Source organism: Geospiza fortis, unplaced genomic scaffold (genome assembly GCF_000277835.1).
Source record: "Geospiza fortis unplaced genomic scaffold, GeoFor_1.0 scaffold41, whole genome shotgun sequence".
In the NCBI taxonomy this organism is placed as follows: Eukaryota; Metazoa; Chordata; class Aves; order Passeriformes; family Thraupidae; genus Geospiza; species Geospiza fortis.
In genome coordinates this window covers 5,313,915-5,328,695 of record NW_005054299.1, presented here as the reverse complement: position 1 = coordinate 5,328,695, position 14,781 = coordinate 5,313,915, and the positions used below count along the sequence as shown (strand labels likewise).

The 14,781-nt window shown below is 45.0% G+C and overlaps 1 protein-coding gene across 1 annotated transcript; it reads left to right on the top strand.

Moving 5' to 3' along the window:
- The first annotated feature begins 4,628 nt into the window (after positions 1–4,628).
- PRPH2 (peripherin 2) lies at positions 4,629–14,013 on the top strand. The gene is made up of 3 exons (XM_005416183.2): positions 4,629–5,220; positions 8,035–8,281; positions 13,650–14,013. Exons 1-3 carry the CDS (start codon positions 4,640–4,642, stop codon positions 13,884–13,886), a joined length of 1,065 nt encoding a protein of 354 aa, XP_005416240.1. The 5' UTR covers positions 4,629–4,639; the 3' UTR covers positions 13,887–14,013.
- The last annotated feature ends 768 nt before the right edge of the window (positions 14,014–14,781 follow it).

The following is a 14,781-nucleotide window of genomic DNA, read 5'->3' as shown; positions in this document are numbered from 1 at the left end:
AATGGAGTTACTTCCATTTTCTCTTTAGCCAGCTCTCTTTCATTTAAATGGATTCTGATGTGGGCTGTAGTAGAATTGTTTCATAAAAAAAATGATAAGAAATACATGCATAAGACAATTTCTTACACACTTTTATGCATTACATTTTTGAAGGCTTGGATTTGATTTTTTTTTTTGAAGTTCCTTTATTAAGCAATAGCTGCAATAGTAGACAAGGTTCAGATCTCAGTGATTTTACCTGGAATTGCTTCAGGTTTTACTAAACAGCCAATTTCATCACATACAAGGAAAGACAGGAATAGCAAGAAGAAAAATCTATGCAACTTGGGGAAATTTCAGCATTTCCATTCACATCATGATCTGATTTATCTGACTGACTGGGGGATCCACATGTTGTTCTGAGATGTTTTCCAGCAGTAATGACTATAATGAGCTTTTTGTAAGCTTCTTTTAATTCCCAGCATATTTCTTTCCTGTTTCTGCAAATACAAATTTTGATTTCTAACTCTTATTTTTTCAGCAGTGAATGCTACACCCCAAGCATCACAATAATACAAACAAATACTAATAATGACCATCTTGGAGGTCAAAAAAAAGCTGTGTTCTCTGAATATGTTACACACCACCATATGAATGATGGCTGAAATTCTGGGAATTACCCAGAGCAAAACCACACCAAAACCCCCACAGTGTGCCCCAGCAAAGTGCAGGAGTCACAGAGTACAGCAGGTCAAATCACTCTTCCCAGGATTTACAACTATCCCAGCAGTGAATGTAGAACTTGTCTCCATTTCCAGCCTCAGAACCTGCAGTCACCTCATATGCCACAAAAATAGTAGCCTACCAAGTTACCTGTGTAAGGAGGTAAAAAAAAAGTCATAAATCAGACTTTTCTCCCCCTGATAATCGTACAGTGAGGTACAGCATTTTTATCACATTGTTCCTCGAGAGTGTCCCTGTTCACACCACCGAGTTACAATTGAAAGCAAAACCATAGGTGAGGGTACATGAGCAAACCTCTCTACACAATAGCTTCCCATCAAAGGTAAAGCTAGACATCATTATTCCTGCAGTGAAATATAGCCACTCCTAGGGAAAGGGAAAAAAAAGCCTCAGAAAGGCACACATTTCATATCACAGAGGAGTGTGACAGAAAGACTGGGCCAGGAAATTATTCTTTTTACCAAGGGCACTTCCATAGTTTGGGCATGTTTGTATTTTATATGTTACACCCCTGAAGATGGAAAGATTAAGATTGGTCCAGGGCTGAGCACCAGACTGTTTAACAAACACCAGATTAAATTGTTTATGTTCCTCTCTCTTAACTGATAAATTTGTACTTTATATGTAGGTTAGCAGGCATAGCTTTTTGGAAAGGTATCAATATTGTATTGTTATACATACACATTATAATTTTAAACTAGATTTTGAATTTTAACAGATTCATGGTGAGATCAATAATAATTTGAATATTTCATTCTACCATTTTTTCTCCAATATTGGCATATGAATTATAGAGTTGAATTTAATAGACAACCTCTGAGGAGACCATTAACTCCAACATTCTTGCAGCAATTAGCTTTTATCTGCTATGGATCAATTTCAGCATTTTCTATTTGAAGAAGTAGTAAGTGCCAAGCTAAAGACGAATAGCAGCCAAGAAAAAGCTTTTTAAGAAAAACAGATGCCAGGCAAAAAAAGCTTTCTTTTTTAAACTATCCCCACCCCAAAATGCTCCTCGATGATCCCCCATCACCTTCCTCTCCTCCAGGCTGCTCTGCCAGAGACAGCCCTTGGCTGCCGGGTTTGTGCCAATGCTTGCGCAGGGTTTGTCTCCTCCAGGCCTGGGACAATGGGGAAATATTCATTCCCACTTAAAAAGTGTTACCCAATCCCCTTTAAAACCCTCAAGCAGGGCAAGTCAAGTTGATGGGTGGGGTACTTTTTGCTCCTTGAAGTCTCCAGCTGGTATCGAGCTGTTGAAAGCTACTTAAATAAACAGCGCTTTTCCTAATCCGGGTTGTTCTGGGGGTGCTGATTGCTGTCCCTGATGACTTTAGAGGGACCACCCGAAGCCTCAAAGGTCTAATTAGTAGGTGAGTGTCCCTTCCTGAACACCAGGCCCGGGATTTTTACTGACCATCTCCCAGCAGGGATTTATTATTGACTTCTCCTGTTTCCTTTGTTTATAGGCAGAAGAGTAAATCTGGAGGGATCTGTGAGCCCTGAAGCATGTCCTGCATGTTCTACTTCACTACTTTGATTCCTGAATTACAGGAAACACCATAGTGTATACACTTATGTGATTTTGCTGCATCAGATTTATCATGGGTATCTAAATGTTAAATTATTAAGCTGACAGGTATTCCGATTCACCTGTGCTCCTGAATACAAAATTACTCATATCCAGAGCAGCACCAGGCTTACATCTGCTGTGGGCAGGAAGTATTTCACTGTATATCCTCATGACCTGCAGACCTGGTGCAGAATTCTTTTCCACTTTAATTACAGTTTCACTGTCATCACTGACAAGAAAGGAAATGGTTTCAAGTTCCTTTATCTAGAATTAACTCCAGGGTGTCAGATAAATACATTCTCCAAACTCAAGTCTCTTAGCTGAGCCCCAAAAGAGTCAGTGAAACACGACATGTGCTACAATGGTTGTGGGATATTTTGCCAGGAGAGATGCTGTTTCAGAGCCATTACTTATTGCACAATAACATGAATAGGCTCTCTCAAGAAACAGCACTTCTCATCCTCTCCACGGCAAGAGGAGAGGATAGTCCCTGATGGATAATCACCTTCCCTCCCATCTTACACACTCACTCTTTACCAGCAAGGGCAGCAGCAATGCAAACCACCAGGCTTGCTTTAGAAAAATCCCAGTTACCAGCTGCTCTCCAGCTCAGTGCAATAGCACCAGGGTGGGCTGGGAAAGGTCCACCACAAAAATCCTCTCTTAGGACAGGAAGAAGTCGTGAGTTGCCAGCCTTCGTCCTTCCTGAAGGAACCTTCAGCATTCCAGGATCTCAAATGGTAGCTGAGAAGCATCCACGGTACCACAGAGCTGCAGACCATTATTTTTCAGTGCTTGGGCTTTTTAATTATTTGTGTTATTATTTTCCACACTTGCCTTCATCCTGGCACGTTCCTTCCCCTCTGTCCCCGGGGGCTGGTGGCCATGCTGTTGGCAGCCACTAGAGGATGTCCCCAGGGACTTGGGTGGTGGCAGCAGCAGGTCTGGTTGACAGGCAGGAGAGAATCCTCCCAGTCCCTCTTCTGGGGCTGCTCCTTTCTCCCCTGCAGCATTAGCACCCGTGCCCTCACACGCCTGCAGGGATATTTTCCATTGCTGGGGGTAGCCTGAGGTTACTTTTGCGTTGTGGTGGCAGGGCTGAGGCAGCGCAGGAATTTCCCAGCGGCTCCAAAGCCCTGTGTGGCGAGTGGGAGATGATGTTTCAAAGCAAGCAGCGCTCCTCGAGCAGTGGAGCGGGTGGAAGGCGGCACCGCTGCTTGCCCGGCACCGCCGAGCGCCGCACGGAGGAGGCGGCAGCCGCAGGAGGAGTCGGACCCTCCTCTCTGCCCGCCCCAGCCTGACAGCACAGCCGGCTGCCGGTCCTTCTGCAGAGCCAGAGGATCCCCGGGATGCCTCCCCTGCACTCAGATACAACATCCCCAGGGTCCCTCTCCAGCCGCTGAGTTGAATTCCTCCCCGATGTAAGCTCCCGGGTGCGTCTCCTTGGGCAGCCCTGCTTCCCTCCCCGGCCCGGCGATTATCCAGTAAGCTGCTCATGCCAGCTCACTTTTTATGAAAGCACCTCCAGATTTCAGCCCAGGGTTTATTTGTTGAGTTTGTCTGCACTTTTCCTTTCTCCTGCTCTCCCGCCAAGACCCAGAGATGGTACAAGCCCTGGAAGTAAATAGAAAATGGCAAGCTCCGTTTTTAGGTCACCGTAAACTACGTGCTTATCTGCTTTCAGAATACATAAGCCACAGGATGTCATCTCAAGTCAGCACAGAAGGATGAGGACTCAAATGTAGGTCTGGCTGTAGATATGAATATATTGGGATCACAGTGGGGAAGTGTATGTTTGTATACAAGCAGCCTTTTTCAATCCAGAGCCTTCTTCCTTTTTCCTCACAGGTTCCATATTCTTCTGGCAACAAAGATCTTTTTATATCTCTGGGGTTTCATATTCCACCCAGCAGCCTATCATAGGAGAGCACAAATCTACTAAATAGTAAAATGAGGGATTACTTCCACTCATCTGTTGACAGACATTTCTCCAAATTGGATCAAATGATTAAAGGTATTAGAATGACGTCTTGCAGATCCAGATCAAATCATTTGAAACCTTGAGAGTGTTTCTCCTTTGCTTGGAAGAAACCACCAGAAATAGTTGTAGGTGCTAATTGCCCATTATTCTCACTAATGTGAAATTGTTAATTTGGACCCTTGAATATTTTACTCACTTGAATCCTAACCAGGGGTCTTCAAGATGGAAGGACTGTGCAGAGCCTTGCTTCCCGACGCACCCTTCGGGATCTCTCCCGATGCCTGAATGGTTCTTCCTCGAGTTGCTTACACTGAGAAGAGGGGTCCAGGCTGTGAAGTCTTCCAACATCTCCCACTACAAAGATGGCACTGCTGAAAGTCAAATTCAATCAGAAGAAACGGGTAAAACTAGCGCAGGGACTATGGCTCATGAACTGGTTTTCGGTGTTTGCTGGAATCCTTGTTTTTAGCATGGGATTGTTCCTCAAAATTGAGCTCCGGAAGCGAAGCGAAGTGATGGACAATTCTGAAAGCCACTTTGTGCCCAATTCTTTGATATTGATGGGTATATTATCCTGCGCCTTCAATGGTTTTGCTGGAAAAATTTGTTATGATTCTCTGGATCCCGCTAAATTTGCCAAGTGGAAGCCTTTGCTGAAACCTTACCTGGCTCTGTGCTGCGTCTTTAACATGCTCCTTTTCTTCGTGGCTCTGATTTGCTTTCTCATGCGGGGCTCCCTGGAGAGCACCCTGGCCCAGGGGCTGAAGAACGGCATGAAGTTCTACCGGGACACGGACACCCCCGGAAGGTGCTTCATGAAGAAGACCATCGACATGCTCCAGATTGAGTTCAAGTGCTGTGGCAACAACGGCTACAAAGATTGGTTCGAAATCCAGTGGATCAGCAACAGATATCTGGACTTCAGCTCCAAAGAAGTGAAAGAGTAAGTGACTCGGTGGGGTTTGTATCATGTAGTATCGATGTTTGGTCAGTGCTGGCCTCAAGCGCCAACAGGAGCTGACTGGAAGGGGGTCTGTGTAAAATGGGATCTTGTGTAATAAATTGTCCCAAATGACCAGCTGGATTGCTTCCTCCCTTGACAAATTCCTCCAAAGTCATCCAGAACATAAAATAAAAAGCACCAAACTACAGTTCCCGCTCTTACTCAGTGTGATATAGACAGGCTAAATAGTTTTTGCTGTCTTTTACTGCTTGATAAACCCATTACCTTGAGCCACGCTCCCAAAATCAACAGGAAAGTATCAGAACTTTGCTAATCCTTAAGCAGATGTCAATGTGATTGATAAATTTCCTAAAAAAAGAATTCCCTGGAGATATACTGTTGATACCACTTTTAAAACTCCACTCAGATATTGGCAGCTAATCATGGATGGAAATAAATAGAGGGAAAAACACTTTGCCAATAACTCATGTCTTTTAGATCCTTAAGATTTAGAATTTTATTTTTATATTCACTGAATGGACTGCTTCAGTGCTGTGATAATACTGAGCATCAATTGATGTTCCTAGCTTTTCACAGTGGTCATTGTAGCCATATGTATTTTCAGGTCTGTCCTGTGCCTAATTTTTTAAAAACTCACATGAAAGCAGCACTAGTTTATGTACAAACCAGATCAGGTTGTTGACCAGAAACACCTTAATGGCTTTGATGTCAGTGCCCAAAGAGGCAGTAATCCTAAAATCAGGTTAGGTGCAGTAAGCTCAAGCAGAAAATAAGCATGAGAACAAAATGAACTTTTGAAATTAAAAAAGTAGCATTAGGCATAAATACCCACAACCTTTTAAAAAATTAAGCACCAGGGAAAGAAATGGTTATTCTGGGTTCTTTGGGAACATCATTCATTAACATTTATGTCTGTGGTTGCATAATGGGTCCTGTAAACTGGAAGCAATCTGCCTTTTAAATATACTGCCTGTATTAAAAATGTCTGAAGTAATTTTGAAAAAAATCTTTGTGTATCTCTTGGGATCCCTGCCTGACTGTGTAAATGATATTTATCTTGTGTGTCTCTCTGTGTGTTCCTTTGACTTGTTGGGTGGTCTGGTTGTTTTTGCAGTTCTGAATGAGGACTTTCTTTCGTGAAAACTGTTACAGATTTAACCCATTGCACTGCAGGGTGTTATAACAAATACATTCACTATTGAATAAGGGGATGTTCCCATTGCAAAGGTATGCCCATGGGTATAAATAACTACTTGAAAAAACCTCGCCAGCATTATATGGAGATTTGAGAGCTGTAGCTTAATCCAGCAGCAGTAGAAGGGCAAGGCACAGAGGGAAAACAGGGTTATACTGTCCTTAATAACTCATGCCTTGTTTGGGACTGAGACTCAAGGTAATTTCTTTGTACTACTGAGGCAGGAACTAGGGCATTAAAAATCTACAACTGGGTTTTAGTGAGTTCAAGGTTTGTACTATGTGGTGGTGCACAATCTCTGCTCCCATTTCTGGGATAGTGTGGGATAGTCTGGCCCCTTTGAAGCCAATAGTAAATTTCTCCTTAGTTCCTAGGAAGGTGGGAGTCTGTCCCCCACAGTGGGATTTTTCTATTATTTGTAGAGCAAGGGCCTGATCCAATATCCAATCTCCCTGAAACTCGTGGAGCATTTACACATGAATGGGAATTAGACCAAATCCAGAGAACACTTTACATTTAGAGAGAAAACCTCAGCTGCATGTGCCCTTTAGATATATTTAGGTCATGATTGCAAAGTGGAATTTCCCTTCACCAGGTTGTTGGAATCACTTCTCTCTCTATGACACAATTTTAAAATATCCATATAGAAAGCTACAAGGGACACTCAGATATTTTTTCACCTCTCTACACCACTGGGACTCTCCATTCTGTGATTTTCTAAGCAAAATGGCCTGTTTTAGAACTGCAGTCCTTTTATTATAGTCTTTCTGCAGAGTCAGTGGAACTATTTGCCTTCCAAGTTATCTTGCATCTAAACATCTCCTAAGGCATCAGGCTAAATGACTGTTAACAGAGAACAACCACAGTGTCAGATGAACAATAGTTGGGGAGCTCCTGCAAGGACTTTGGAAATTTTGCAACATCCTGTTGCTGAAGCACATTTCATGTTTTCAATACTGGCTACCTTCCCAAGGCAAGAATAAATGCACAACCCCTCCCTGGAGATATTATCATCAAAAAGAAGCTATTAGGTTTGCTGGATCAATAGATATAGTGGGTTCCAAGGCTGTTCTGGGTTCTTTTCCAAGCTCAGGTCAGCTCCAGCACCACTCTTCCATCCTAACTATGCTGTGCTCACTCTTTTCTGACTGACCCTTTTGAATTCCCTCCACCATTCGCTTTTATTAAAAATTAATTTCTTTGAAGAAGTGACCCAAGGGCGTGCATTTCCACCAGGAGGAGTTAATTACAGACTCAGTGTAGCCTTGAGATAGAAAAGGAGAGAAAGGACAGAGAGAGAGGATGCCCTGGACAAACACCGCTTTGTGAATAAGGGGACAGTGAAAAGGCATGGTGGAAAATCCTCCTTGCCTTTGCTTTCTGTTCTCGTGCAGATTTGCTCCTGGATATCTGTGTGTGTGTGTCTGTGTGTATGTCTGTGTCTGTGTGTGTGTGTGTCTGTGTGCATGTCTGTGTGTGTGTCTGTGTGCATGTCTGTGTCTGTGTGTGTGTGTCTGTGTGTATGTCTGTGTGTGTGTCTGTGTGCATGTCTGTGTCTGTGTGTGTGCATTCACGCTCCGTTCTGCCCTTGCCTGTAGCCGGATCAAAAGCAACGTGGACGGGAGGTACCTGGTGGACGGAGTCCCCTTCAGCTGCTGCAACCCCAGCTCCCCCAGGCCCTGCATCCAGTACCAGGTTACCAACAACTCTGCCCACTACAGCTACGACTACCAAACCGAGGAGCTCAACCTGTGGCGCCGCGGCTGCCGGGAAGCGCTGCTCAGCTACTACAGCAGCATGATGAGCTCCATGGGCGCCGTCATCCTCCTTGTCTGGCTCTTCGAGGTAACCCTTCCCCTCAGACACACTGTAGTCAACTGCTGGCTCTGCAGCAGCAGGGGGGTTTTCTGAGTGAAAATCAAATCTGGTTAAAATAAATTTCCCCATTGTTTGGCTGAGAAAATATCTGATAGCTGAGTAAGGGCTGAAAGGTCCCAGGCTGGAAACAGAGGTGGATGTGGGATCAGACCCCTCTTAGCAGGAGCCAGAGCCTCGAGTATCCCACAGCAAGAAGGGGGAAAAGGGAGTGATTTTCTGTCCAAGGCAAGGTGCTGAGCAGGGAAGAGAGTGCAAGAGCTCTGCTGTCCAGGTGCATTAATTTTACATGTGTCACCATTTGTGAGGAACGAGAAATAAAAAAAAGCAGCACATCAGAAAGATGTGACAGTAATTAGTGGGACAGAAAATGCAGTTAAAGGGTTTACACCCTGAACAAAACAAGGCTTTAAGCCACACACAGTGGAATGATTTCAAGGCAGCTTGTGGACCTTCATCAGCTCCACCAAAGCATTTGGTCAGAAAAAGTGGTTTAGGTGGAGCAAGTGGATTAAATTCATTTTATTCTACTTCCCAAAACATGACGCAAACGCAAACAGGTGCCAGCACTGCCTAGACCAGGTGTCTGTGGGCACCATAACCCAAAGTGCAGCTTGGCTGATAAAATACTGTTCATCCAATGCAATGAATCCCCTGCCTCTGGGAGATGGCCAGTTCTCTAGCCAGGGTGTTTAATCAACACTAATGCCCAGGGAGCGTGGGCTGGCAGCGGCACGAGGGCTGGAGCGTGAGGTGCTGGATGTGGAGATCAGGCAGGACCTGCTGGTAAAGGGAAGGGTGCAGCTCCCTGGGGTGCAGCAGATCTTTTCCTGTCCTTGCAATGGCTGCTGCACATGGCATTGCCTATTTTAAATGATTCAGCTGCCTTTTTAAAAATTTAGATACATGCAAATTAAAAAAAGATGAGTTACATTTTGATACAAGCACTGGCCTACAGCCTTCCAGGAATGAAGATGCTTTTTAGAAAATAAACACCTACCTAAATCTGTGAACTGAAAAAAAATCATGAAGTTACTCCATGTTGCGTTGTTTTAAAAATAACTGCTCCAAACTGCAAAGAAATGTATTACCTCTTTGCACTGTTATCCTGCTAAGAAAAGAAAGAGAAGGTCTTTATTTTAGCCCAGATTCAAGTGCAGAGCTCTTGAAGAGAGGGGAATTTCAACTGTGTTCAAAAGTCAAAGAAATTCAAAAACTCAGGGGAAAAATGCACAAAAATACCAATGCCAGCTGCAAAAAATCATGACTGGGAATCTGTAACAAACCTCTGCTAACTTGCAAGAGATTAATGACAGTGATGTGTTAACATTAATAGCAGCGATAAAAATGCAGTATTTTATGCCTAACTCTTCAAAGTACACCTGGGTATTTTTTCAGCCTGTGGCATAATGAGAAATAAGATCTTCTCTTCTTTTCTTTGTCTTTTTCAAAATTGAAGTTGAGACTTTTTTTCAGGCAATCCGAGGACTTTTAGGGCAAAACTTGAAACAACACGATCCGGGGTTACAATAACTTGCCCTCCTGAGTATTTATTACTTGCATGATATTCTACCGTAAAGGGACCAGATTTGGGTTTGAAATTCCCTTTGAAGGGAGGAAGCAAAGCAGGAAACTGACATTAATTTAGTCTCCCTTGAAATATAACAACTTCCTTTAAATTCCAGTCAGGATAGGAAACAATTTTATGCTGAGTAGGAGGGCAGCAGAGGTTCCAGCTCCTGGCCAAGGTAAGTGTGGGTCTGAGCAGGGTGAGCCCAGGGGCAGTGGTTGTGCTGGCTCTGTGCTCCTCATTTCCCCTTTGACTGACTTCTGGGAAGGCACAGGAAAGTGCAAAAGCAAAATCCTGGGCTGCTTTACTCCTGCAGCCACCGTGGACTCAACCCAGGGGCTTCTCCAACAAAGCCCTTCTGGGGGCCGTGGACAACTCTGCCAGCTGGGTTGCTGGAACTGGGGCATGGGAAGGGGGAGAGAACATGGAGAGGAAATACAAATCACAGCTGTTATTCTGAGCTGTAGGAAAAGGCAACATGCCAAACAGGCTCAGGGACCTCAGGGAAGGCCATTTCTGTTTCACCTTTCTATACTAGGCACAAGGAAGGATGAACCTGTATTTTGAAACATCAAAACTTCTGTTTGAAAAGAATGCTAATATCTGGAAGCTGCTTTTCCTAACAAAAGCTGTAGGCTTCCCATGTGTGACAAGCAGTCATGAGGACGACAAAAAAAGATCACACCCTGCTCTGGCTAAGCCGCCTTGGGCTAAACCCTGGCAAGCAGATGGGCTTCGCTGCAGAAGGTCAACAAGAGCAAGCCTGGATGTCTTCTTGACCTGCCTCAGCCAGCAAAGGGGAAATGAGGGGTTCAAGGGTGCCCTGAATAAGGCATTTCAAAAGGAATAGAGAGCTGAGGCTGGTTCCTGAGATGCCTCAGGTCCTCCACTTGTGCAAACATGTGGATCTCAATAGGTCACAGCCGCCACAGCAGCCAAGACCCTGGGATTCACCTCCCATGTGCCACAGACCAGGCCCAGGCTGAGCTCCAGGAGAGCACTGAGACATTCACAGGAGGCACGCTGCATGTCCTGTGTGGGAGAGCAAACTCTGATGCAGTTACAGTAGGAGTGAACCCTGGAGATCTCCAAAACCAGCCCACAGGCAGAAGGGACCCTCCAGAAGGACACAGTTTGCTCTGTTGGCCCAGCTGGAGAGGCTGAGCGTGCAGAGGGGCAGGGGATCCGCCAGCCCAGCCCCTGCAGCCCTAGCCCTAGAGAAACACTGTGGCCATGTTCTTCCTGGCACTTTAAATCTGCTGTAAAGGGACAAGAGTTTCCATGACAGGGAAATCATCCCTCAGCAAGACAGGCCTCACTCCAGGGCTCTGACCCCTCAGCCTTCTGTGCTGGGTTGTGGTTAAGCTCAAACCTACAACTCACAGACTGGTTAAGGCTGGAGGTTTAGCTGTGGGAAGAAAGATCACATTCCTCAGCCTGCTGGCAATTACTCCTCTAATGCAGCCAAGGTTACCATTTTCCCACTTTGCCACCAGGGCACACATTGTTGGCTCAGGGACAGCTTGGTGGCACCCAGAGCCCCAGGGCCCTTTGCTGCCAAGCTGCTGTCAGCCAGTCACCCCCAGCACATACTGGTGCATGGGGTTATGCCTTCCCTGGTGCAAGACTTCAGCTAAACTGGGGTTCCCAGACTCTCTGCAATCAAATAGGAGAGAGGCTAATTTACCAGACACTTGTCTCAAACTTCCTGGGCTCTCTTCTCATCTGGCAGAGAGGGCAGGCTCAGATCAGTGGAGGTGACAAGTAGACAGAGATTTTGCATTGCTTTTAAGGAATCTCAGCTTCAGGGACTCGAAATCTTGCTTAGAAAGGTTTTTAAGAAAACAAAGTCTTAAACTGAGAGAAAATGTCACAAAATCTCTTCCAAGGACAGGTCAGATGATCAGTGCTGCACAAGCACCTTCCTTTTTAAAAGCATGATAATATTTAGTGACCTACGGCCATCCAGGAAGCCAGTCCATCTACTTTGGCTGTCAAATAGTGGCACTTGGCAAGTCAATCACAAAACAAAGCTCCTGTTGACATGCAACAAGGCAGCACAAGTAGAGAGCAACGTGGAGGCCATTTCCTGCACCCAACCCTGTTAATCTGCACTTGCAACAGCCTTTGATTTCAAAGATATCAGCCCCATGAGTGAGAGCAGCAAAATTGGGACTCAGAGTGGAAGGAAGATGTCAAAGGCTTTAAATCCCAAGACTGACATGATGGGATTTGTCACTTGTTGTGACTTTTATAGAATAGTGCTCTAACTGATTTAAGTCGTCATATTATGGGCTAGATGAGACTATTGCCAGACTCAGAGCCACTAGAAACTTCCTTAGTGACCAAAGTGTGGCTAGTCATACATTCCCGTGTTAAGCAATATGAACATTTGCCTTTGGATATGGAAGCATTGGATGAAATTTGTTTGTTTGACCAATGTTTTTCCCTTTCTGATTTTGAGTGAAGGCAGAGAAATGCAAACATCTGCAAAGGCTGAGAGTAGACAAGTGTAGCTTTAGTCTTCCAAGAGCTTGGAGACACTGATCACTTACAAGTAGGATGACCACAGCAGACAGGCTGATGGATGGTCCATGGAAGCACACGCTTGGGCAGTGCCTTGAGCCCAAAAGCCAGATGTGAATTCTGCCACTGGTCTTGCCATGTGGCTGAATCCCAACCCCAAATCTGTCAGCCTCTTCAGCCATCAGGGCTGAGGAGGATCAGAAGTAATCAGTTCCTTGGGAAATTGGATAGTGTGACAGAGGCATTGTACTTCCCTTAGGGAACAAGTCCTGTGAGGTCCTGACAGCAGTAGGTGTTCTCCATCTGAGCTTTACCCAGCACATGAAGGACCAAACCAATCCTACTGCTGCCCCATCCCAACCACCAGCCCCACCATGTCAGCAGGCTGCCTCTTCTGGGAGCTGCTCTTCTGTCCTTCTCTACTTCACTCATCAATCACTTTCTTCACAAGCACCACAGGGGAGAGGTCAGATTGTTCTGAACGGTGTTAGAAGGCAGGAGACTGGCTAAAAACACACTTTCTCTCTGGAGGCAGGTGCAGGGTGTTGCCAGTGTCAGCAGGGTTACACAGTTCAGTAGAAAATGTCTCAGTCAGGACTGCTGGGACTAGGTAATATTTAATCAGAAATATAAAGTTTGTTTCAGGTGGAACCAGGGAAGGATCACCCACTGCCTTGGTTTCCTTATTTGCACATACCTATGTTAAAACAAGAGACAAACTAATGGCTCAAATCCTAACTCTGCTCCATTCTGCAGAGACACTAATTCATTAATATCTCCTTGATCAGCTTAATATACTCACCAAACATATTAAGGTCAATGCAAAGCCAAAATATTTAGCTAAAACTGAGTGGGTGGTGGCCAAGGACAGTGCTGCACATCCAAACTGCCTTGTGGACACCCAGTGCACAGCAGCCAGGGATGCATTAAAGCCTCCTGGGAAGGCACCAACACTGATTGGGCTCGTGGAGAGGCCCCTTGGGCACACGGCCCCTGGGAGCAGCAGCCCAGGCTGCCTACAGCACAGGGCACAGGGAGGGTGGGATGGCAGCAGCCCAGGGTGCCCAGAGCAGGCACAGGGCACAGGGTGGGATGGCAGCAGCCCAGGGTGCCCAGAGCAGGCACAGGGCACAGGGTGGGATGGCAGCAGCCCAGGGTGCCCAGAGCAGGCACGGGGCACAGGGTGGGATGGAGTGTCCAGGTCTGGCTGACGCTCTCTGCCTCTCCCGTTGCCCGGCACAGATGTCGGTGATGGTTGGCCTGCGCCTCCTGCACACCTCCCTGGAAAGCATTGCCAATCCTGAAGACCCCGAATGCGAGAGTGAAGGGTGGGTCCTGGAGAACAGCCTGAAGGACACTTTCAAATCAGCGCTGGAGAACTTGAAAAAGCTGGGTAAGTTCAACCAGGTGGAAGCAGGAGCCGAAGGGGCCGAAGGAGAGGAAGGCGGGAAGACGCCAGCCATCACAACAGTCAGCTGAGCTGCTCACTGAGTTGGACTTTTTCTCAGAGAAAAATAACACAAACTGAGAATTGTGAATATATCTACATTTTAAAAGCTATGTATCAACCACCAGAATACACATTTCTACGTACGTTCGCTTTTGTACATGGGAGCATACAACATAGTGCACCTTGGGGTAAAACACTTATCCACAAAGTGAGTACACCATATCCATATCCTTTTGGGAATATGACCCCAACTAGGACTTGTAATATTCACATGTTCCCTTATCAGAGACAGTTAGTTTAAGAAAAAAAAAAAAATTAAAAAAAAGATTGCTGGCATCACACGGCGATCCATTCCATCTTATTTTGAAATTAAAAGTGGAATTTGAAAAGTTAAATTTTTTTTTTTTGCTCAAGTTGTTTTATCAGCATACTTTCTGTACTTCAGCTTCTAAGGACAAACAGATTGGGTTTCTGGAGAGTAACACGATAGAATTCAAAGAAAGAAGGATTTCCAGAATTGTATATAACTTAGCATACAGGTATTTTGACAAACCTCTCATATGTGATTTTTGTTAATGTGCTAAGCAATGGTATTTTCTGCTGTATTTTTAAGACATACATAGAACAAGATGCAAACTTATGCTGAGAATTTATGTACTAAGCAAAAATTGTAATTTAATGAAGCAGCCAAGCATCATAAAAACAACATTGAGGTAAGATTGAGGGGGGTTATTTCTCAGGGGTTTTTGCAGGCTGTGTATCATGAATGTATGTGTTGTAGACTTATGCTTCACCTTGTATTTAAATTCTTTGCAGAAGCTTAGAAGATTCATCTTTTAGTGGGTGGAATCCAGGCTATGAGCATGTGCCAGTTATGGTTACTCTGGACATTTTACAGAGTATGTAATCTCATAACTTGCTCCA